General features: G+C 57.0%; 1 protein-coding gene across 1 annotated transcript; it reads right to left on the bottom strand.

Moving 5' to 3' along the window:
• Positions 1-11,675: 11,675 nt before the first annotated feature.
• On the bottom strand, positions 11,676-20,374 carry CDH16 (cadherin 16). The gene is given in 17 exon segments (XM_079908396.1): positions 11,676-12,105; positions 12,899-13,015; positions 13,342-13,449; positions 13,580-13,822; positions 14,622-14,755; positions 15,310-15,551; positions 15,653-15,871; positions 15,874-15,992; positions 16,075-16,302; positions 16,552-16,705; positions 16,900-17,022; positions 17,656-17,852; positions 18,639-18,797; positions 19,157-19,295; positions 19,366-19,521; positions 19,949-20,032; positions 20,318-20,374. Coding segments are annotated over 17 exon segments (2,565 nt in total). The 5' UTR covers positions 20,363-20,374; the 3' UTR covers positions 11,676-12,007.
• Between the last annotated feature and the right edge of the window lie 2,539 nt (positions 20,375-22,913).

Here is a 22,913-nt window from a genome sequence, read left to right as displayed (position 1 = left end):
TAAAATAAATTTTAAAAACCCCAAAACCAGAAAACTAACCACCCCGTATTTCGGGGCCCCCTCACCTTCTGCCTATGGAAATGTGTATCTCTGCTTTCACTTTACTATGGCTCGCTAGCTCTTGAATTCTCCCCTGCATGAAGCCAGGGACCCTCGCTTGGCAGCCCGTCCCAGGAACTTGACAGAGACCTGGGACGTGACCATCCTCTCAGGCCCCATTTTCCTGCAACCTCTTTACAAAGGATATTAATAAATTTACTTCTTACCTGTCACTTTGCCTCTTGCTGAATTACTTCTGCGCCGAGACATAAACAACCTGAGTTTCATTAAGTCCTGAGACGAGTTGTGGTTTTCAGTTGGAATATTGTGGGTTCGAGTCCCATCTGAGGTGTGTGGCTTCACAGCGCCGTCTCCGTGCAGCAGATGAATAGAAGGAATGTCTGCCATGAGCTACTGCTCTGTCCAGTCCACCTGCAAACACCTTGTGTGGCCCCGGGGCCCGGCATGCACAGCTGTCCGGGGATTAGCTCATGACACTGGGCACAATGGGGATGGGGAAGGGCCAGCCCGGGGGTCTGGGACGGGCTCTGGGTATATTGTGGAAGTAGGGGCAAGAGTTGTAGAGAAGGTTGAGGGGGAGCTGGCCAAAAGTGGCTGAGTGGGGAAGCAGGAGCCCCTCAGGTGATCTCTGGGGATGGGGAAGTGGACAAGGCCACGCAGCGACCTCAGAGAGGACGTGGCTTGCTCTTCATCAGCGCGGAGTGGGGTGGGGGCAACGCAGAAAGTCTCACCTCAATCCCCCCACTTGCCCTGCGGTGTTGCCACCAGGTGCTGCTGGGCATTTGTCCTTGTTTTTCTCCTCCCCACCCTCATCCCTGTAATGTCAGGCTTAGCCCCCTGTCCTACTGATTGTACAATGAATAAGGAGGGATGGGGGGCAGATGGGTGGATGGATGGATGGACGGATGGATGGATGAATGGATGATCGAGGGAGGAGCAGATAGAGAGGAACCAGCAAAAGAGAGATCAGAGAAGTAGGAGGAAAACTATGAGTGGGTGGCATGGAAGTGAGGAGAGGCGGGTGAGGAGTGTCCAGACCCAGAAAAGACCGTGGGCGTGGATGGATGAAAATGAACAATTAGCTAAAAAGATCACTAAGGAAAGATGAGGGCCATTGGGTATTCTCACGTGGGACTCAGGACACAGGATGGGCCTAGACAGTGAGGTAGAGATGAGAAGTTGGCTTTGTGAGAGCTGAGCTGCTGGGATGACCCTTCCTCTGAAACAAAGCAAAGCAGTGGGTGGGGGGACGGGGGAACGTCGTCAATAAGCCAAGATGCTCCTTGGTTGTGGGAGGGGAGGGTGTCCACAGGCTGACTTGGGGTTCCAGGGGCCCTGCTGACCACACACTGGGCTTTGGCAGGGAAGGGTGGAGGAGCTGGACCTCTTCAGAGCTCTGCCTGGTGGCTTGGTCTCTAAATCTGAGGATGGCATGACAGGAGCACCAACGTGGAGCCCTGGTGGCACAGGCCTTTGCCGTGGGATGCTGTGGTCAAGCAACATGAGGCGGGTGGCTGCCTCTAGGTGTCAGCATCGAGCCACGTTGGCACCCGCTGCAGCAGGAGTGGGAGGAAAGCGTTCCAGAGAAAACGAGGCCCTGAGCCTCACGCCCAGGTGGAGCAGAGTCTCCGGGGACTGCAGCCTGGAACCCCCTTCCGGGAGCCTCACCTGGCCCTGGATGTCCTTGGGCCTTGAACGAGTGGGTGGTAGGAGGGGAAGGACCCTGTCCTGCGGTCACGCAGCCCTGCCTTGTGGGGAAGGGGCTGTTGGGATCCTAAGAGAGGCGAGGGGGTGGCTGTCACCTTTTCTGGTCTCCTCCAGTGTGGGTGTGCCTTTCTGGGGACTGCCCCACATCTCTGAACCCTTCCCACCTCCACACTCTGCTCCCTGCAGCCAGTCCCACAGCCCCCACCAGCAGCTTTGGGGTTCACTGCCTCCTGCCCACCACCTGTCCCAGCCCCAAGAATGGTCCAAACCACCTTTACCCTCCTCCACCCCCAAACAATAGATGCCCCCTCTGGTCAACTCCTCCCAGCATACAGCTATCAGAGCCGTCCTGGTCAGACTCGAATCTGGCCGTGTCACTCCTCTGCTCCAAGGGAAAGCTCAGAATCCTCCTCCCCAGGTGTGCGGGCGCAACAGTCACACATAGAGGAAGGAGTGAGAAAAGAGCAAGCGGTCTTTGTCTTACCCCACAAGCTGGAGTCACCTCTAAGGGTCAGGCCAGCGCCCTGTCACCTCTGGGATATAGCCTAGAACCCTCCACCTCTTATTCCTGGCTGTGGTTTAAGGTAAGGGTTTTAAGGTCCACATCTGTGAGGGTGTTTCCAGAACAGATTAGCATTTTAATCAGTAGACTGAGTAAAGAAGTGTGTAGACATCATCTAATCCATTGAGGGCTGGGATAGAACAAAAAAGTGGAAGGAAGAGGAAAGTTGCTCTCTGTTGAGCTGGGACATTCATCTTCTGACCTCGGATATCTCAGGCCTTTGGACTCTGACTGGGACTTATATCCTTGGCTCCTCTGGTTCGTAGGCCTTTGGATTTGGACTGGAACCACACCACTGGCTTTCCTGAGCCTCCAGCTTGCACAGCAGATGGTGGGACTTAACCTCCATAATCACAAGAGCCAATCCCTTGTCCTCGCAACCATATGAAGCAAGTATTATGAACCCATTTTACAGATGATGAAACTGAACCTGGAGGGGTAAAATTATGTGCCCAAGGTCATAAAACTAGTAAATGCAGAGCTGAGTTTCAAACCCTGGTGCTTGTCTCCAAAGCTTCCTTGTAGCTTTCGTGCAATTGCTAAGAGATCATGCAATTCTGTTGAATATCTACTCGTCTGATTTTTTAAAAAATGCCCTGTCTGCTCCCCAAAAGCCTGGCAGGATGGAGTAAGCTCTTGGTCCGTGGAAGCATTCTAGCAGAAGCTGCGGGGAATACTTGGCAAGACGAGAACTGGATGGACTGTGGGGACCTCTTGTGCCTGGAGTGGGACTATGTGAATACAACACAGGACGGACCTCGTATATGGCCTTTCCCTGCGTCCCCAGTCGGTCTGGCCTATGGAGTTGGGGAGGCAAGAGCAGGTGGAAGCTAGGGGTGGAGGCTGGCCTTGAGCAGCAGGAGGGACCAGCAGACCACAGCCTGCCCTGTTCCCCTGACCCCGTGGCCCTGGATTGGTCTTGGATCCCCTCCCTGCCCTGGGCCTGGCACCTCTGGCTTAGGGGAGGGCTCAGAACTCATCAGTCATACAGTGAAGCCTGTTCTCTCACCCAGCACCTGTTAGAATTTATCCGAAAGAGAGAGACAGACAGACAGAGAGGGAGGGAGGGAGGGAGGATCAGGCAACTGTACAAAGGGGTTTGAACAAAAATGGTCATAGCACTGGTATTTGTAGGAAGGAGAAACTGGACACTGCTGACATGTCCTTCCTCTACATGCTGGACAAATAGATTCTAGCACAACCATCCTGGTGGACTTTAAAAGTGATAGTGAAAAAATAAAGTGATGATGGAAGATCTTTATTATTTGACAGGAAAACTACTAAATGTAAATCCTGTAAATGAGGGGATAGGAAATCAGATTGCAAAACAGAATGTACAGTACAACCCCAAGTTGAAATCCCTCCCCCCAGAACTCCCCCCCACACACGCACACGCACACGCATACGCACACGCGCGCGTGCACGCGTGCGGGCGCGCAGTCCGCCCCTCCACCAGCTCCCTCGTGACTAACTGCATTGGCCAGGGGCTGGTTCATGGGGGAGGGGACTGCGACTATATTGGGAAGGGGATGAGATCACCCAAAGACTGGCTGATTTAGAACTGGGTAACTTTTTCCACCCTTGTGGCTCTCAGCGTCTTTTGTGCTGGATCATAAACCTTGGCGCCAGCCTACAGGGTGGAGGGGGACCGTGTTCCCCGTCCCGAGGGGCGGAGCGGTGGCCGAAGCTGGATACGGCACAGGTGGTGGGCTGAAGTTGCGATAAAATGGCAGAATGGGTCTAGGGGTCCATGAGGCCCAGCTGGGACCCTACAAGAGCTTTGCTCCCAGCAGATCTGAGTGTCCTGTCACTCCACAGGGACCTTTGTGGGCGGAAAGTGCATTTTGTGGGTGCAGGAATATCCTAGAGGGTGGAATATCCCTTGTGGTGAGCTGAGCTGCGTCCCCTTAGGCCCAGCTCTAATGCCCTGTTATGTCTTGAGATTCCTACTTGCCAGTCTGGCCTTCCCCTGAGAGGACCATCCCCGTTTCTCGACAAACCCAGGGAAAACCCTCGTGCGGGTAGTTGTGGAGGGGAGAGGCCTGGTCTGGGAAGGGGATTGGGGTCCAGTTCCAGCTCAATAAATAAATGAGTTCAGTTCAGCTCCCACCTGGACCTCAATGCCCACCCGACTCCCTCAAACCCGTTCTCCTTCACGGAAACATCCCAGTAAGTCTTAACCCTCTGAGCCTCTGCCCAGGCAGCTGTCCCAAACTGGCTACACTTCCCCACTCCAGCTGCCTGGGTCACCTCCACCCATGAGCTGGGTCAGGTGCCATCTGTCCCCCAGGTCAGTGTCCATCGTATTGGCTTGTCCGTGTTCATCGGGGGTGACCCCGAGGTCAGGGGTTGGCTCCATGGAAAATCCTAAGACATGTTGGATGAAGGAAAGGGAGGACCCCAGGAAGGGGTGGGGGGTCAGGAGAGGACCAATTGTGTGCCCAGCACTGTTCGGTGTCCGGGCTCCAAGGGGGACCTCAGAACCTCAGGTCCCTCACACTCCAGAGCAAACAGCAAGAGAATACAGTGTGGGACACCCTGAGCAGAACTGGAATGAGCCAGAGCATCCCCTCCTTAGCCTGAGCCCTGGGCAGCAGGGCCAGAAATGGAATTCTCCAGCCGGATGGAGTTGTTCCTGGAAAATCCCCACTGGCCTTTCCAGAAATGTGCTTTTGTGCCTGACTCCGGTTCCTTCAGATTGGCGGGGAAGGGGTGTTTTGGTGGCGGAGCTACACAGGCAAGGCCCTTGTCTTCTCTGGATTCTTTTTTTTTTTTTTTTAGCTGCGCCACATAGCATGTGGGATCTTAGTTCCCCGACCAGGGATCGAACTCATGCCCCCTGCAGTAGAAGTGCGGAGTCCTAACCACCGGACTGCCAGGGAAGTCCCATCTCTGGATTCTAGGACAGCTGAAGTGGAGATTCATGCATTTATTGAGCACCATCTGTCAGCTTCACAGGGTTCTCTCAACCACCCTGAGAAGCAGGGATCAAGGTCCCCATCATTTGACAAGGAAGCCGATGCCGGGAGATACCAAGTGGCCCAGGGTCACGTGGCCAAGTCAGAATTCTATCTAAGACCACCTAGGGTCGGCCTGCTTGTGGCTCCAGTCCCGCCACCCCATTCAGGATTCCCAAAATGGCAGGGACAGCCTGCAGGCTGAGGACGCCACTTCCAGCTCAGTCCCACTTGACCGAGCCTGGGCTGGCCCTGTGCCTGCCACCCTCAGAATAACCTTGGTGGTTCTGGGCATGGATCACTGACCATCACCTGGGATCTATTTTTGTCCTTCGGGTAACAAGGAAGTCTCACCTTGTACAGTAACCCCTTGGGGTGAGGGTAAAACGTATGACTCCCCAGTCCCAGCTGACCTTGCTGACCTGCTGGGAACTGACCCCAGTGGGGAAGGCGGAGGCCTGGCTCAGCCACGCTCCCTTTCTTGCCCTGCCCAGCCACGTTCCGGAATCTGGCTCCCTACCCCCATCCCTTCTTCCTGGCAGCCCACACCCTCCCCCAACCCCAACAAAGACTAGGAAACTGACAAACGGATCATTTGTCCTCATGAGCCATTGCTTAATCTTATGCACCTGACCGGCCAGAAAATTCTTTCTCGCATCTATCTGCGGAAGCAAGCCCCGTTTCCTTAGGTGTTGGCCAGAGAGTTCTAGAATCCAGGCGCAGGAGCCATCTGGGAAGCCGGCTCCTAAACTCAGCTTTCAGATTCTGGAGCCCTGGAATCCTGTGGGGCAGTGGTTGATGACATTTGAGGAGATGACAGAAGCTGTGGGCATACCATAGACACTCTGGAAGGTCAAGTACAGTCTTAGGGGTCATGGACCCCAAAGGCTATTTATAGAGGGGTGATCCCTGGGAGTGGGGCCCAGAGATGCAGAGAGAGGTACCCCAGCAGACTTAGGGGCTCCTTTCTGCTGAAATCAAGTATGTGGAGGGGGGAGGAGTTTTGTGACCTGAACTCAGTGACATAAGATAAATGCACAGAAAAAAGACTAGAAGGAAACCTGATAAAAATGTTACGGTAACAACAAAACCAAGAATGACTGTAGCTGATGACAATAATAATCCTAGCTGTTCCCATTTTCTGAGGGCCGATTATATGTCAGCCCCTGTGCTAAGTTAGGGCTTTGCCTGTGTTATCTCAGTTAATCCTTACAACGTGCTCTTCTCTCGGGGGCCAGGGCCAGTGGCCTATGGGGTGAGCGCCATAAATGAGGATGGTTTTTGCCAGGTCTGCAGCTTCCCTGGAGGTGGACTACGGAGCCCTCAGGCCCAATACACAGGGGATGCTGTGTTCTCCTTGCCAGCAGCGCTGGGCCTGAGAGGGCATGGCTGGCCCCCTCGGGGATGCCTTCGGGGAGCCAGCCAGACCCACTGAGCTGACCCCAGCCCTCACTTGGCCCTACTCCTTCAGGCGTTGGGGCTCAAAATAGCGGCCGCTCGAGAGCTGACAAAGGGCGGCTAAAAAAAGTCCCCTCAGTCTGGGCTCTGTCGCATACGGCTCGTAGGGACTATTTTGGGGAGAGGGTGCCGACGTGCCAATGGAAAATCCACGGGGCGGGAGTCTCCAAGGTGGGGAACCCACGTGTCTCCCTCTCCCCATCCTGGCCGTGTGCAGAGACACACACGTATTCGCAGCCCTCAGTCCACCTTCCTGACTGTTGGACTTTGTCATCCCTACAACAGCCCCGGAAATGGTAAGGAAACACAAGTTCAGAGGAAGGGAAGTGACTTACCCAAGGTCACACAGCTAGAAAGCGGGCAGGACAGCGGTCAGCCTGGGACCCTGTGGCTCACAGTACAGTGCTCTCCCTGTAAATGCGGCCCCTGCCTACAGCCTCGCTGGGGAAGCCAACACCTTACCTTCTCGGGCATTGAAAGCTCAGAGGTGGTCCATTCTGGGGTGGACTGGGTAGGAAGCTAAGGATGACTTGAGGGTGTTAATGACCACATGGGAAGAAATTCCACTGGAAACCCCTGGCCAATTCTGATGGGAGCTTGCCTAGCTGTAGGAGAGACAGCTGAGCTGGCACAGGGCCTTGTTCTGAGTGAGCCCATCCCCCCACCCTGTCCCTGTGACTGCCTCACCCGCCCTGCCCAGGCTCCCAGAGCCTGGCAGCCCCTGCCAAGTTTCCAGGGAACGTGTCCGATAAGGGACTGGTGCTCATGACTCGCTCCCACCTAGCCACTATCTCTGACCCCGCTGCCACCACCAAGTGGGTAAGAATAGCAACAGCCCTGCTGAGTGGACATGTACACAGGGACAGCACAGCGACAGCTTCAGGCAGGCAGCTCTGGCCCGCAGATCGAGGATAAGTCTCCAGGTCCCTCTTCCCATCAGACTCATTCGCCACCCCCACCCATTGTCCTTGAGTCCCACCACACCTTATGGTAAAGCACCAAGCCTCATCCTCTTCCCCTGCTGCCTCAGTGGAAGGGACATGGAGGGGAGCACACTGCCCTGTGGATCCCGGCCTGGGACCTGAGCCCTGATCTCCACTGACGAGCTGTGTGACCTGGAGCCGGACACTGTCCCTCTCTGGGCCGATAAGCAGGGTAAGGTAGCACAGCAGCCCCCTGAAGCATGGAAAATGGCCAGCAAGCCCTCTCCACATGCTAGGGGCCCTTGTGGTCCTGGTACCTGCTGCCTGGCGTCTCCTGAGTGCCCATGTGAACTCTGACCCTTTGACTTCCCGGTCAGTGGGGATGTGGATGGGGTAAGGGTGTGGGAGTCCCTGGGATATGGCACATGTTGTGGCTGAGTCCCCTCTATGAGTCTCCCTGTGACACTCCTGTGTGTGCTCCACTGCGTCACATGGGTGTGCAAGGGTGGCTGCATCACTGAGGGAAGAGGCTGTTGTCATGGAACCCAGGATGAGCGTCACCACGCTATCTGAAGCAGGGAGATCTAAGGAGGCTTGCATCCAAGTTCCTGAGTCACTGTGACACCTGGGGTAATTAAGGGAGATGAGGCTGAGTTCTGCAGTCCCCAGATCGGTGGCCCCTGAAGCTCTCACAGCCTGACTCACTGCATGGCTCAGACCTGGACCCAGCTCCTCCCCCAGCCTCCTCACCCCTCACAGCACGCTTGCTCTCCTCATCTTCCCTGTTCTCTTCTCCTTGACCCTCAAGCCTACCTCCTGCCTGCCCCGCCATGTCCCCCACTGACCCAAGGAGTCCCAGGGGGAAGGGGCCAGGCATGCTAGGGAGGGGGAAGAAGGAAGGGGCTGGGATGGGTTCCTCGTATGCTTACACCACGCAGACTAGAGTTTAACGCACACTTACACACCCATAGACACATGCGTGTGCACACAGGCACACACGCACACCTGACGGAGTGACAGGGCTGCCATGGTGTCTCCAGGCTCAGTCTCTTAGCACTAGCTCTCAGGTAGGCCCCCCAAACCCCTCAACCCTTTGGGTCCTCACATGTCCCTGAGGCCCCCTCATTAGAGACACATTACCCCGCAGCAGCAGGACGTCTGGAGGTGAGATCAGAGGAAGAACTCCTGCCCTGAGGCCCCAGCTAGAGTCTTAGGATGGGTATCGGTGGATGTGAGTGGGGTGGGGGGTCTCTGAGGTCCCAAGACTGTTTCTTCCTTTGTGAGCAAGGGCCGGACTGACCTCTGGGCCTCTTGCTTCAAGAGCCCTAATCTCTGGAGCTGGAAAAAGTTTAAAAATATCCTCATGTTTACATTCTTTCCAAGCCCGCCTCCCAGTCCTCAGTGCTGGGTCCCTTTGATCTGGCCCTGTGCCTCTGGAAGGAGCCTGGGAGAGGGAGACCATGAGCTCCCCACCGGGGGAGCCTCCAGACCAGTCTGAACCCCATGAGAACCCTCAGCGTCACCCAGAGAGAGCCTTGGAGCTGGCAAGGAGCCAAGGCTGGAGGCAGATGTCTTTCCAGGGCCGTGTGAGAGCTGGAGTTGGGGCCCCTCTCCACACTCCGCCCCGCAAAAGCCTGGGCCCATGGGGCCCATGGGGAGTGTGTGAGAGTCTGTGGCTATAGGCATCTGAGGTAAGTCCTCCCCACACTCCATGGACCAGGGGAAGCCATGTTGATTGAGCTCCTGCTGTGTGCCTGGCATTGTGCTACCCGTTTTGGGGGGATTATCTCGCGTAGTCCTCTCAACAACTCCATCTGAGCCAGGCCCATTTTGTCAACAAGTAAACCGAGGTTCAGAGAGGTAACGAGACTCACCTGGGAACACACAGCAAGGATGAGGCAGAGCATGACTCACGTGTTCTTCCGCCCACACTGAGCCACCAGTCATCCCCCACTTTGCCCTCGCAGGGTCCAGGCCCCGCTGCCTGCAGAGTAAGGCCCGCTCACTAGCGCGAATCTGCACAAGCACTTGCTGACCTACCACCAAGCCCACAAACAAGCACCAGCTTCTTGTTTCTCTCCCTCTGAGACCCGGGAGAAGCCACGCCCCTCTATGACCCTCACTTTACTCTATAGAAGGGGCTGAGGATTGCAGGAGAGGCTTATGTCCACAAATGCTCAGGAAAACTGGGGATTGTGGACCCTGTTGTCAGCCCCACAAGCAGAAAGTATTTTGAGGTCTGGAGGCTTAAGAAAGGAACCCTCAAATTGGGGCAGATGCCTTAATATGCCCTGGTATCCTGTCATCCATCCTTTCCTTGGCCAGGGTTCCACCTACCTGCTTACCAACCCATACATCCATCCACTTACCACCCCACCCCCCACCTATCCATCCATCTACCCATCTACCCAACCATCATCCACCAACCCACCCATCCATCCATGCATCCACTCACCCACCTGTCAGCCTATCTATCTATCCAGAACAAGGACCCAGAAAGCAGGGGTTCCAGGGTTCCAGCTCAGGTGCTGCATCCCACTGGCTGGATGAACTTGGGAAGGTCTCCCCACCTCTTTGTGATTTACTTTTCCAACTTGATTAGACGTTGCTGGCCTGGGTGATCTCTAAGGCGCTTCTGGGGGATCTCATGGGAGCAGAGCCCAGCTGAAGGCTGTGGACACTGCTGGAGAGGTAAGATAAACCTTGACCAGACAGTCTCACCTTGTGCCCTGCTTCTAAGACTCCCAGCTGCAGCCCTTAACCTCCCTGACCTTCAAGATCCTTCACTGGAAAATGGGGCCAATAAGCCTGCCCTCGTAGGTTGACAGAAAGATTAGATGAGATCTGCTTTCGAAGAACTTTGCACCCTGAAGACTTCTGAGTGGGTACAGGCCAAGCAGGGGATCCTAGGAGAGGGGCAGGAAGCTCTGCTTGGACCACAGTAGTCAGCAGAGCCTCCCGTGGAGGATGGGGGTGTGGGTGGGGAGAGGGGACCTGGGCCCAGAGTGGCTGGGATCAGCCTCAGGGTCTCTCCCTGGGCTGGGGATCCAGGCTGAGTTTCCCACGCTCCCCCAGGCCAGCCAGGATGCCTGCCCCATCTCTCTTGGCTGGGCTTGGCCTCCATCCCACAGAATCTGCCAGGAGTGAAGAGATTATCTCCTAAAAATAGGGCCTGGGCCCCAATGAGGTTGTTTTTCTCCCTTCCCCGTGATTTACCATCATCAGCTCAGGGTGCCTGGGACAACAAGTCCCACCCCGGCTCCCCAGAGACCGTTGGGATGAAGGCGTGGGGGATCAGCATGTGTCTGGGGTCAGTCAAGGGTCAGGGATTAGAGGTCAGTCTGGAAATGTGGTCAGGGCTTAGCACCAGGGCCATGGCTTAATCTTCGGCCAGGGGAAGGGGTTCACCTGAGGCAGGGGCAGGGTGAGCCACGAGGGTTCCTATTCCACCCCAGTGGTGTCCATCTGAATAATTCCCCCTTCTCTTTTTGCAGACTCCCCATGCACTCACCAGCCTGTGTGTAAAACCCAAAGGTGCCTTGGGGCCAGCATTGGGACAGAGACTGATCCCCAGCCTCACCTCTCCTGTTCCAGCCCCATGGGGCCCTGAGGATTCCTACCCAAGCCCTCACGATTCCTACCCAGACCCCTCCTGAGACTGAGGGACCTCTGCCCACCCCTGTGTGCAGGTGACGCATATACAGGGACACGAGTATGCTCACACATGAGTACAGGACATGGACTCACAAGGTGCACCCCCCAGAGCAAAGACGATATCCAGGCAAACACAGAAATAACACTCTCAGGGACACCCTCCTCAACCATCACCTGGACAGTTAACCCATGCAGGGCCTGCAGCCAGTGTTCTCCAAATGCCCACAGAAATGACCCACCTTGCTCTAGCCTCAGGATCTCACCAAGAGCCCATATGATGCCCCTGTGTCTTTCCCCGCAGGGGACCCCAGGCTCATCCCTCAAGCCCCCACACCCTTTCTGTGCAGCCGGAGATGGGGAAGGGGTGAAAGGGCAGGTGGACATGGATAATGCACACACGCACATGGACACCTGGACATGGGCCCACAGTCCTCTAGGACCCACGCCCAGTTCTCCGAGGCTTTATTATTGGACAAACGTGAGCCATATGAAGTGCTCCCACGGGCAGCCCGTTTAGTCAGTGCGCAGGCTCTGCAGATAAGTCTGGTGATGTTGCCTCCCCCCTAGGGCAGGTGAAGGGGCTTCTGCCCTGTCCTGGCCCTCGTGGATCTGGAGTGCTGGGCCATCTCCCAGTGGATTCAGATGGAGCCAGAGGCCAAGTTCCCAGGAGGGGCTGCCTGGACCATTTAAACCGCCGCCTTCAGGGGCACACTGTCTACTGGCTGATCTAGGTCCTTCTTCCTCGCCAGGGTCAAGTGGGTGAAGATGAGGATGAGGAAGATGCCTGAGGGGCCGGAGAGGGATAGATCAGCCCTCCGAAAGGGCCATAGGACTTGTCTATCACTAGGGACTCCTTGCTGTTGGTATCGATTTAATAAGGCAGCAAAGTTTCCTAGACAGCATCCCCAAGGCTGGGCTGGGTATGACTCTGTGGTTCCGGCTCCTGAAGGAGCCTGACTGCTTGGCCTGCTCAGCCCTCACCAGGGCCAGAACACCCCAGCCTCCAAGGTCCCTTTCTCTGGGGAACAGTTTGGGTGGGGATCATCTGGGAGCCAGTGAGTTGTTCCCACGGACCTCTGAGAGAAAGGCACACTGTAGCAATGTGCTAGAACCAGCAAAGAAAACCAGCCAGGAGAAAAAATTAAGGGGCTAAAGAAACAAAGGGGATAGAGAGGGAGGCTTGGACTGAAAGAGTTAGGCTGGAAAGAGCTGGGCTCTGCCACTCCCTGGCTGTGTAACTTCAGACAAATCACTTAACCTCTCTGAGCATCAGTGACCTCATCTGGAAAATGGGGAAATGCCAGCACCACAGGGTTGTAGGGAGGATTCAACGCAATAATCCTATGCTTGGCATAAGGCCTGATGCACAGTTAAGGCGTAGCAGTAACAGTAAATGCTGTTATCAATGAGGATGAGCTTGACTATGATAACAGGAGGCAACAGCATAATGACTAGGAGAGTTGGGGGGCTCCTTCTCCATCCCTGTGGGGACACCATGGGATGGGGCACTGTTTATCCGGAGGCTGTGGCTCCAGCCACCATTGCCCTCCCCCACACAGGAGCCCAACCTCCGTTACCTATTGCTATCAGCGTGCCCACGAGGATGCCCACCGCTGACAGCTTCGTGGGCATGCCCTTCATGCGGCCCACCTTACGCATGCACTGCCCCTCCACATTGCAGCGACACACGATCACTGGGGAGAGGCAGGGGAGGAAGGTAAGGGCAGTGGAGGCGGGCTCCGCAGCTCCTCAGAGCCCTCAGCCCAGCCCAGCTGGCCAGTATGTGGGTTTTGGTGCACATGCTGTGTTCATGCGTGTGGCAGGGGGATGCAAGCTCCTCTGTGCACGTGCCTGTGTGCACTGCAGTCTGTGCGCCCAGCCACACATATGCAGGTGTGCACAGGCATATGCTGTCCTTATGAGCCCATAGACGTATTGCCCAGCTCCTCCCCCTGCATCTCAGGGGTTCCCTCAGGAACCACAGGCCCCTGACCTTGGCTGCACCCCAGCCCGGCCTCACCTCGGACCTGGATCTGCCACACCCGGTCATGGTGGCTGACAACTATGGGGACTACATGTTCGCGTGGCTCCACCCAATGTAGGCCCAGGGTGAGGTAGGCATGGGACCCTGTTGGGACCATAAGCAGCGATCAGAGTCACTAGCCCGCTCCCCGAGGCCCAGCCCCACGGCATCTCACTTCCAAGCACCACCCACTCCCCACCTTGGCCACAGCCTCCCTGCTTCCCCCACTACACACCATTGAGAGCCCGGAGGCGCCAATCCCGCTGCGCCGTGGGGTTGGGACCAAGGGCAAAGCTGTAGGGACCGTGTCCGCCGGCCAGGTCAGGGTCCCCTCTGGGTCCACCGACAACCACGCCACGGTCCTGGCGGGGTGTGCAGAGGTGTCGGGAGGGCTCAGGAGCCACAGTCGGGGTTGGGGCAGAAGGAGCCTTCAGGAAGTGGATCACGAGGGTTGCAGAGGTGCTCAGCGTTGGCTCATCTGCAGAGGAGGTAGTGCTGAGCTGGCCTGGGCCCTTCTGGGGGTGGGGTGAATTCAGAGTCCCTGGCCTGGTCCCCTTCCCCACAGCCCATCAGTCTCACCCTGTGAGTCCCCTTCCACGCCCCCTCCCTCCCCTCGACCCCCTCCTCTCCATCCCCTCTCTCTTCCTCACAATGCACTTCACCCCCTTCACTATCTAAACAGCTGCCAGGCCTTTCTGTGCCCTTCAGGATGCCAAGCTGGTTCTCACTGTCCCCCCACCTCACCCTGGCCCCTGGTGCCAGGGCCCAACAATGTGGAAATGCCCTGACTATAGATGAGTTCACCCCTGTCACAGGACAGCCCAGCTCAGAGCTGAAACCTGCCTTCCTGAACGGACCTGCCCTTGGGCCATCTCTTCATCCTGTCAAAATGGCATTCGGAGTCCTCCCCACCTGGCCTCAGCGTCCCATCCAGGCTCACTTCCTGGCACGCCTGCCCCAGGAGAGCCACTGGCCCTCCCTCCCCACCCCCCAGTCCCACTCCCTCTGCTCCCAGCCTGTGTCTGAAGCTGACACCCTGAGAGGCCCTCCAGGGCTGAGGTTGGGGGGTGGCAGGTGTCTGGAGGGAAGGGTGGTCTGAGAGGGGAGGCAGAGGCCAGGCCTTCTCAGAGAAGTATACTGGCCGCAGCCCCTTGCCCATCCCTCCTGCCTGGAGCAGAGCGGCTGTCAGCAAGGGCGCTGGGGAGGAAGCTTCGCCCCGCCTGTCTGTCTTAGGTTTTCTCACCTTCCCAGAGGCCCCCACCACAGCCTGGCCATACCTGCATCCTGGGCCTCCACGAGCACTGTGTACTTGTCCCCAGGCTGTGCGCCCTGCAGGGCCCGGGCTATGTGCACCTCCCCGGAGACCTCCTCTATGCAGAGCCAGCCCTCTGAGTCATTGACCAGGGAGAACCTGAGGGTCAGAGAAGATGGGGCAGGGAGGCAGGGACCACATATGACGCCTTGACCAGAGACCTTCTGGGTCATGTGATCTGCCCAAGTTCCACATGCCCTTTGTGACTTGAGGGCAGCAGCAGTGCCCGTGATCTCGCTCCAGCTTAAGGGACTCGTTGGGGGGCAGGGCTTAAACCACAGATACTGTGGCTGAGGGAGGGACTCTCAGAGCCTGGGGGGCCTGACTCATTTCCACTATTCCCAGGTCAGCCCACAAAGGGGCCGGATAGAGCCAGAGCCTGGGAACGGCACCCAGTGCTGCGGTCTGGGTGGGCGGCTGGAAGAGGGCCTGGTCCAGGACAGTATGGGGAAGCATCATCTGAGCCCTCACGGGGTCCAAACACCCCTCTCCATCCAGCCCTGATCCCCACCAGGAGTCACAACCTTCACATTAACCATGGTTTGAGGAACATTGCAGGCTGTAGATAATGAGAGTTCCCTCTGAGGCCCTGGGATCATCCCGAGGAGGCAGGGGTGGTCCAGCCCAGCTAAGGGGCTGGTCTTCCGGCTCACCTGAGGGGATTGCTCATGGGGTCTGAGGGCCGGATGGTCAGCAGGAGGGAGCCAGCGGGGGTGCTGACTGGGACACTGGCCTCGTAGCTCTCCTGGTCCAACTGAGGGGGTGGCGTCACCCTTTCCACCAGCACAGTCACGGTGACTGTGGCTCCAGGGCCTGGGTCTGGCCCCACCGGCTCTGCCACGCTCCGCACCACCACCACCAACTTGTGACTTGGAGCTGCCTCGTAGCTGAGGTTCTGGAACCAGTGGGGCCCGGGTCACTGTGTGGGCCACGGCTTGGCACCCTGTGCATGAACGTGTGTGTGTGTGCGCCACTCCCCCACCCCTAGCCCCTTACCTTGAGGAGTCGCAGCTGGACACGACCAGAGTCTGGCTCCCAATCCAGGCCGAAGGTTCCCTCCACATCCCCTGCCTCAATGGCAAAGTCCATGAGGCGGAAGGCAGGCTCAAGGTCGGCGTCAGTGGCCATGAGTGTGGTCACCAGAGTCCCAGGCTCTGTGTCCTCAGGGAGGCTTAGGGGCTCAATCTGGAGAGATGGGGAGGGGCTGTGAGCCCCCCCGTTAGCACCTTCTCAAGGTGTCCTCCCCTGTTCCTGCTTACCTGGGAAGTGGTGAACTCAGGGGCATGGTCATTGATGTCCGTGATCGTGACTGCAATCTCACAGGTGCTGCTGAGGCCTGAGGCAGGGGAGGGCATGTTGGGGAGACCAGGGTGGGGACAGAGGGGTCAGGGAACCCTGGTCACCTTCAGGGCACTTACCGCCCTCTGCTCCTCCCAGGTCAATGACCAGCACCTGAAGCAAGATGTTCTGGCCAGCTTGGAGGGGGGCAGCCCCCAGTGTCACACTGCCCGAGGTGGAGTCCAGCTCGAAAGCTCTCCCCTCTGCCCCCTCCTCGGGCTCAGGGCTCAGCAGCCGATACACAACGTGGGAATTGGGGGAACCGGGGGCATCTGCATCCTCTGCCGAAAGCTTAGCCACCTTGGTGCCTGCAAAGACATCACCCACATGGATGGGACCACAACCAGACCTCGAGGCCTTACCTCACCACTCTTCTTTGTGTGTGTGTGTGTGTGTGTGTGTGTGCGCGCGCGCACGCGCGCATGTGTGTGTATGTGTTGGGGGGTGAGACATTGATATAGGGACCTGAGGCTGGTCCCATCCCAGAGGAGAGCAAGATGGGATAGCTCACAGGGACTTCACCCCTCCCCCACCCCCTGACAAGGCTCATAGCCCACCTGGGGGGCTGAGCTCAGGAATGCTGATTGCGGGGCCTCGTGGGGGGCAGACAGGCATATTGTCATTCTCATCCATCACCACCACATGCAGTTCCAGAGGTTCGGCCGGGTAGTCCTCACCGCGGGTATTCTGAGCCCGCACCCGGAGCAGGTACTATAGCGGGCAGTGGAGGGCTTCAGATGAAGACCAGAGGCAGCTCCAGCCTGGCCTGGGTCTGGGTTCCCTTCTGGTGGCCAGCTCCAGCTCTTCTGCCTCAGTGCCTGTGGGGGATGTGACACCCCCGGAAGCCCACTGGACGGGGACCAAGCACCCCTCAGCCTGTCCTCCTGGCTTCCCCCTCACCTCACCTCAGCCTGGGCTTCTCGGTCCAGCTCCCTGGTCACGTAGAGTTTCCCCTCCTTGTCCACATCAAAGGGTCCAAGGGGCTGGCTCTCCAGGTGATAATGTACATCCCCCCCACTCCAATGTACCTGGGAGGGGGACACAGAATGAGGGCCCCCAGGACGAGGGGCAGGAATAGCCCATGTCAGCCCTTATATTCCAACTGTTCCTGGGTAGGGAGCCTGGGCCCCAACCGTTTTGTGACCCCAGGCAAGTTGCTGCCCTCTCTGGGGTCCAGGTAGGCTCCTTTTCTTTCAGGGCACTGTGACAACTCCACAGTGGCCTTGCCCTGGTCCAAGCCTGGATCTTGCCCAAAGTGCCTGAATGACCAGGTTGTTTTGTTCTCTGCCCTCTCAGGCTGGGCCTGACCCCAGGGCATTCCTCGAGGAGCCTGAGACATTCCTGGCCTGGGTGACAATCCCCATGGCAGCAAGGAGGTGACAGCTGTTCTGCTGAGGAAGCCTGGGATCAGCTCAGGAGGTCAGAGCACAGAGCCACGCCTGCCAGAGGATAGCAGGTGAGGAGCTAAAGGCCTGGTCCCAGGGCCTGATACGCTCACTCTGTCTTCAGAACTGATGGGGACAGTGGAGGGAGGAGCATAGGTAGGGGAGGAACAGGGGGTCAAGTTGAGCCCCAGACCCACCCCCCCAAATCTCCACGAGACTCAGGCCCAGCTACACCATCCATGGGGTTATTTCAGCTGCTAACAGCCACTTACTCACCTGGGCAATGTGGTGTGGGTACGGAACTTGGAGATTCTCTGCCAGGTGGACAGGATCTAGGGGCACCCAGGTGTTTTCTACTATGGAGACATCTACGGTGGCTGTGGCCTGGTGGCCCGAGGCCTGGTCACCCATGTCCTTGACCCGTACCAACAGCTGGTATGGCCCCTCCAGAGCCTGATCTAGGCTGGTGCTCCCTAGAAGGGGCAGGGTGGTCAGCTGAGCAGGGGGCCAGTGCATCCTGGTACCAAACACAAAGCCACGCGTATGTCAGGTGTTCAGGACACTCTCTTGGCCAATGGATGAGAGGGCCCTTCAGCACCATTGTGAGCATCCGACCAGGACTTGACGGTTTGCAAAATCACTTCCACATCTGTCCACACAATGAGTGGTTGATAGATTGGATAGGTGGATGACCAGGATGGGGGGTGGTAAACGGGTGGATAGGTAGATGAGTGAATGACCGGTTGGATAAATGGACAGTTGACTAGGTGGATGGATGGGGGTTTGAGAGGGTAGAAAGATGGGGATTTGGGCACGTGGATGGACGGTTGGATAGATGGACTGTATGTTTGCGTGGTAGATGGATGAATGGGTGGCTGGCTGAGTGGGTGTGTGATTGGCTTTTCTTTCCTTCCCCAACCTGTGCCTCTGGTCTGAACTCCCAGGTCCAGGTCTCTCCTGCCATCACTCCCAAGGTCTCCCAGCAGTGTCGCGGGCCATAACCCCTCAGGTCTCTCATATCCTTGTCTCTTAGGCCCAAGTCTGCAGAATGTATGGTTGAGGCACTTCCATCCACACCATTCCTTAACTCTCCAGGCATGGTCCTGCCTCCCCCATGTTTTTGCCTTGCTGCTCTCTCCAGCTGGAATACTTTTTCCGCCTGCTTTATCTCTCCAGCTCCAACCCATCCTGCAGCTCAGATGCAACCTTCCCCAGCTTTTCCCAACCCTCCCGCCTCTTCACACCCAGCTCAGGCTCACCCTCAGGGCTGAGAGCCAGAGCCCCCAGCTGAGGCTCCAGCTGGAACATATCTGCAGAAGGCTGGGATGGGGCCTGGTTCAGGATGTGGAATCGAAGATCCGAGTTGGCTGTGCCTGGCGCATCCCCGTCTGAAGCCTCAAGGAAGAAGAAGGGGACACCTGGTGTGTGTGGAGAGGGTTCACCATTAGGGGTGAAGGGGTGGGGAGAGTCTCCCAAGCTTCCTTTATCTCTCCCTGGGTCTTCCTTCTGTATTCATCATCATATCAGGATTCTGAAGGTGAGCCATGGCTCTTCACCCCACTTCATAGATGAGCAAACTGAGGCCAAGAGTAGATGGAACTCACCTGTGGATCCTCAGTGCGGTAGGGAGAGTGCAGGATGAGACAGAGATGGGAGGGGGCAACTTGGACCCTGACTGCCCTGTCCCTATGCCAACTCTATGGCCACCTCTTTACTCTCTGTTCTCCCATCAGTGGCCACCTGACCTTGCTGTGAGCTGGCTGCTTTGGGCACTCACCAGGCCTGGTGCCCTGGCTCAGCTGAACTTTGTAGATGGCCTGGGAGAAATGGGGCACCTGGTCATTCTCATCCTTCACATGCACAAGCACATGCTGCGGGCCCCACAAGACACGTCCATCCTCTGTCTCCAGGGTGACCTGGCAGGGAAGGGTAGTCAATGCCCCACCTTGCCTTGGTGGCTTTCTCCTACCCCTGGCCCAGTCATACCTGTAGCTGGTACTCTGCCTGTTCCTCCCGGTCCAGGGCCCTGGTCACCAGCAGGAAGCCAGACTGTGGATCCACAGCAAAGGGGCCCTCAGCTGCCACGCCTGAGTCTCCTGACAGAACAATCTGGCCCTCAGTCTCCTTACGGGGCAGTGGTAGCTGGCGAGGAGAGAACAGAGGTGAAGAGAGTGGGGGCCGGGCCTGGAGGATGCCCCCTCCATCTTATGGCCCCATTTTATATGTGGGGAGACTGAGGCTTAGAGAGCGTTGGCACTTGCCTGAGGTCACAAAGCCAGTAAGGAACAGGGTGGAAATTCAAAGCCAGAGCTCCTTCCCCTGTGCCTGATGCTCTCTATACTCCGTGCCCTACTTTCTAAAGCTTGAAACCCCCCCTCCATCACTTCATCCTTAAACTTAAAGCTCTACTTTCTTCTGGGATTAAAATCTTATTAGTCATTCACGCTATACCACATACTGTCTCGAAAGCAGGGTTGAAAAAAAGCCAGAGCAAGAAAGAGAAAGGAGTGCTGGAGGTCGGGGAAGCAGGACTTGGGGCGAGGGCAGCCCACACATATCTCAGGCTCACCTTGGTCAAGTACAAAGGGAAATTTCCACCGTAGTTTTCCGGGACATCCACATACACCTCTGCAGGCTGGGCCCCGGGGAAAGCCTGTGGGAGGATTCTCACCACGTCAGCAAGCTGTACCTTCCTGCCGTGGGGGCCGGGACCTGACAGGGAAGGGGAATTCTGCCCCTTCCCTGGGCCTGGCTATACCTTAGCCCATCCACCCCCTGGCCTTTGACCTCCTGACCCCACAACAGGCCTGTAGCCAGCCCTCATCACCATCCCCCAAACACTACCGTCCATAGTCAGTGCAACTGGTCCAGGTAGAGTAGCGGGCGAGGGTACCAACCAAAGCTAGGATCTGAGGGTGAGGAGCAGGGCCCAGCTCACCTGGGGGATGAAGAGGCAAAGCAGACACAGCCAGGCAGGAACCATGGTCAGGATGGGCCTGAGGGACATGGCAGTAAGGATCCAGCCCAGATCGGTGGGCAAGAGGGTTCCTCTCTCTAGGAAGTCTTCCTCCCCTCATCCCCCCTCAGCCCCGGGGCCATGGCTTCCCCAGGCCCCATGGGGTACAACGGTCCCTCCTTTTTCAGCTGGACCAGCAACTCTCAGAGCTGCCCCTCCCCCTCCCACCCACTTGGACACTGTCCCCGCCCTTGTCCCCTGCCTGAGCCCACTGCATACACATAGCCAGAGGGCCCTCAGGACAGACTGGTCTCCTCTTCCTCCCCTTTTAAGGGCCTGCCGCTCCCCATTGCCTGCAGGGTAGTGTCCAGCTCCTTGGCCAGGCCCATCAAGACCCCCAGGCCCAGCTGCCCTGCATTTCTTCATTCTTGTGCCCACAAGGGTCTCCATGGGAGTTTCACCTCCAGACCTTTGTCTTCTTCCCCCCATGGCCTCCCCAGCTCGTAGATCCCAAAGTGGTCATTTCCCAGAAGCACCCCAAGTCACAAAAGTTTGAAGCTCGAAAGACCCTGACGACTCTGAGGGCCGCTTCCTGTGGTCGCCTCACGTTGCCAGCAAGGCCTGAAGGGCAGAGCCTGACCAAGGTCACGGAAGACTTGACCACAGGAGAACTCCTCCTGGAACAGAGGACTCAGGGTTCAGGGTCTACAGGACTGTTCTACCGCCCACTGCCATCCTTCAGCCATGGGGGAGTCCCCGCGGGGCAGGAGCCCTGCCCTCGTCTCAGCATTTTCCAGCACTTAGCGCTGAGCTGGGCGCACAGAGCACAGACAGCCACGCCAACCAGTCCCGGGAACTCTTCCCTGGACGACAGGGCAGTGTTTCTCCTTCCCCCACCACCAACACCAGCCTCAGCCCTGCCCACCCTCCACTCCCAGACCCTCACCCGCCGGTGCCTGAGGTTGGCTTCCTTGGTCCAGCCTCCAGGTGAGAGAACTCTTTCTACGGGGAGTGCTGGCCAGGCCAGACCGGGTGGAACAGGGCAGGGCGGACACTTGAGCAGGTAGGCGGGCCAGCCATGCTCGCTCAGGAGTGGAAAACACCACTGGGCCCACAGCAGCAGGCCTGGCCCTGCCCAGCCCCCCAAGTTACTCATTGACTTTGGAAAGCTGGGGGCTGTTCAGCATCCATGACCGCCGGCCCCAGGGGGTGGGGAGATCATCGACCTGGCGCCTGTCCCACCCCTACACGGCCCAGTGGGTACTTCTCAGCCCTCTGGGTTTGGACCTGACTATTTCTTCCGTGGCTCCAGACTCGCTCCCACTTCTCCCCCCTGTGCACCAGCATCTGCAGCTCTGCCTTGGCCCACTCTGTTCCTTTCGTCTGGAATGCCCTTCCCACCCCTTCATCTGTCTGCTAAGCACTTGCTCCGGCTTCAGTACTCGGCTCCAATATTCCCCTCTCCCGGGAACTCTTCCCTGGACTCCCAGGCTTGTTCAGCGTTCTCCTGTGGGAATATCTGGCCCCCACCCACGCCCCCATGATGAGTGCTATCTCTATCAACACAGAGAGGACACCAGGTTGTCATTGGCTGTCTCTTCCATCAGACTGGGAAGCCCTCCAGAGCAAGAATCAGGGACCCAGTAATGATCTGGCCCTTGCCCGGCCCTGGCAGCTCCCAGGTGGCTTGTGGAACTAAGATAAGGAGCTAGAGGTGGCACGTGCAGGATGGGGGAGCAGTGCATTACCTGAACTGGATACTTAGGGCTCCACACCACCCACCAGTGGGACCAGGGGGTGGGGTGGGGGGACAGCAGCCTGTGAGATCCCCTGAGCCTCCCTAAGTGCTCACACTAGCCCCTGGACACCGACAGGGCTGGGAAAATGTACTATCTTGTGCCTCTGAGAAGGAGAGAAAAGACTGAGCCAGCTCAGGTGACCTTGAGGGAATTGCAGGGCTGACCAGGGGCCCTGCCCCCAATGAGGGGGCAAATGGGACCCAATGAAACTTAAAAGCTTTTGCAAAGCAAAGGAAACTATAAATGAGACGAAAAGACAACCCTCAGAATGGGAGAAAATATTTGCAAGCGAATAAACAAAGGATTACTCTCCAAAATATATAAACAGCTCATGCAGCTCAATATTAAAAAAACAAACAACCCAATCAAAAAACGGGCAGAAGACCTAACTAGACATTTGTCCAAAGAAGACATACAGATGGCCAAGAGGCACATGAAAAGATGCTCAATATCACTAATTATTAGAGAAATGCAAATCAAAACTACAATGAGGTATCACCTCACACCGGTTAGAATGGGCATCATCAGAAAATCTACAAACAGCAAATGCTGGAGAGGGTGTGGAGAAAAGGGAACCCTCTTGCACTGTTGGTGGGAATGTAAATTGATACAGCCACTATGGAGAACAGTATGGAGGTTCCTTAAAAAACTAAAAATAGAATTACCATATGACCCAGCAATCCCACTACTGGGCATATACCCAGAGAAAACCATAATTCAAAAAAACACATGTACCCCAATGTTCATTGCAGCACTATTTACAATAGCCAGGTCATGGA

Source organism: Stenella coeruleoalba (genome assembly GCF_951394435.1).
Source record: "Stenella coeruleoalba genome assembly, chromosome: 20".
Classification (NCBI taxonomy): domain Eukaryota; kingdom Metazoa; phylum Chordata; class Mammalia; order Artiodactyla; family Delphinidae; genus Stenella; species Stenella coeruleoalba.
The sequence above is the reverse complement of the archived record's forward strand: the minus strand, read 5'-3'. Positions and strand labels throughout refer to the sequence as shown.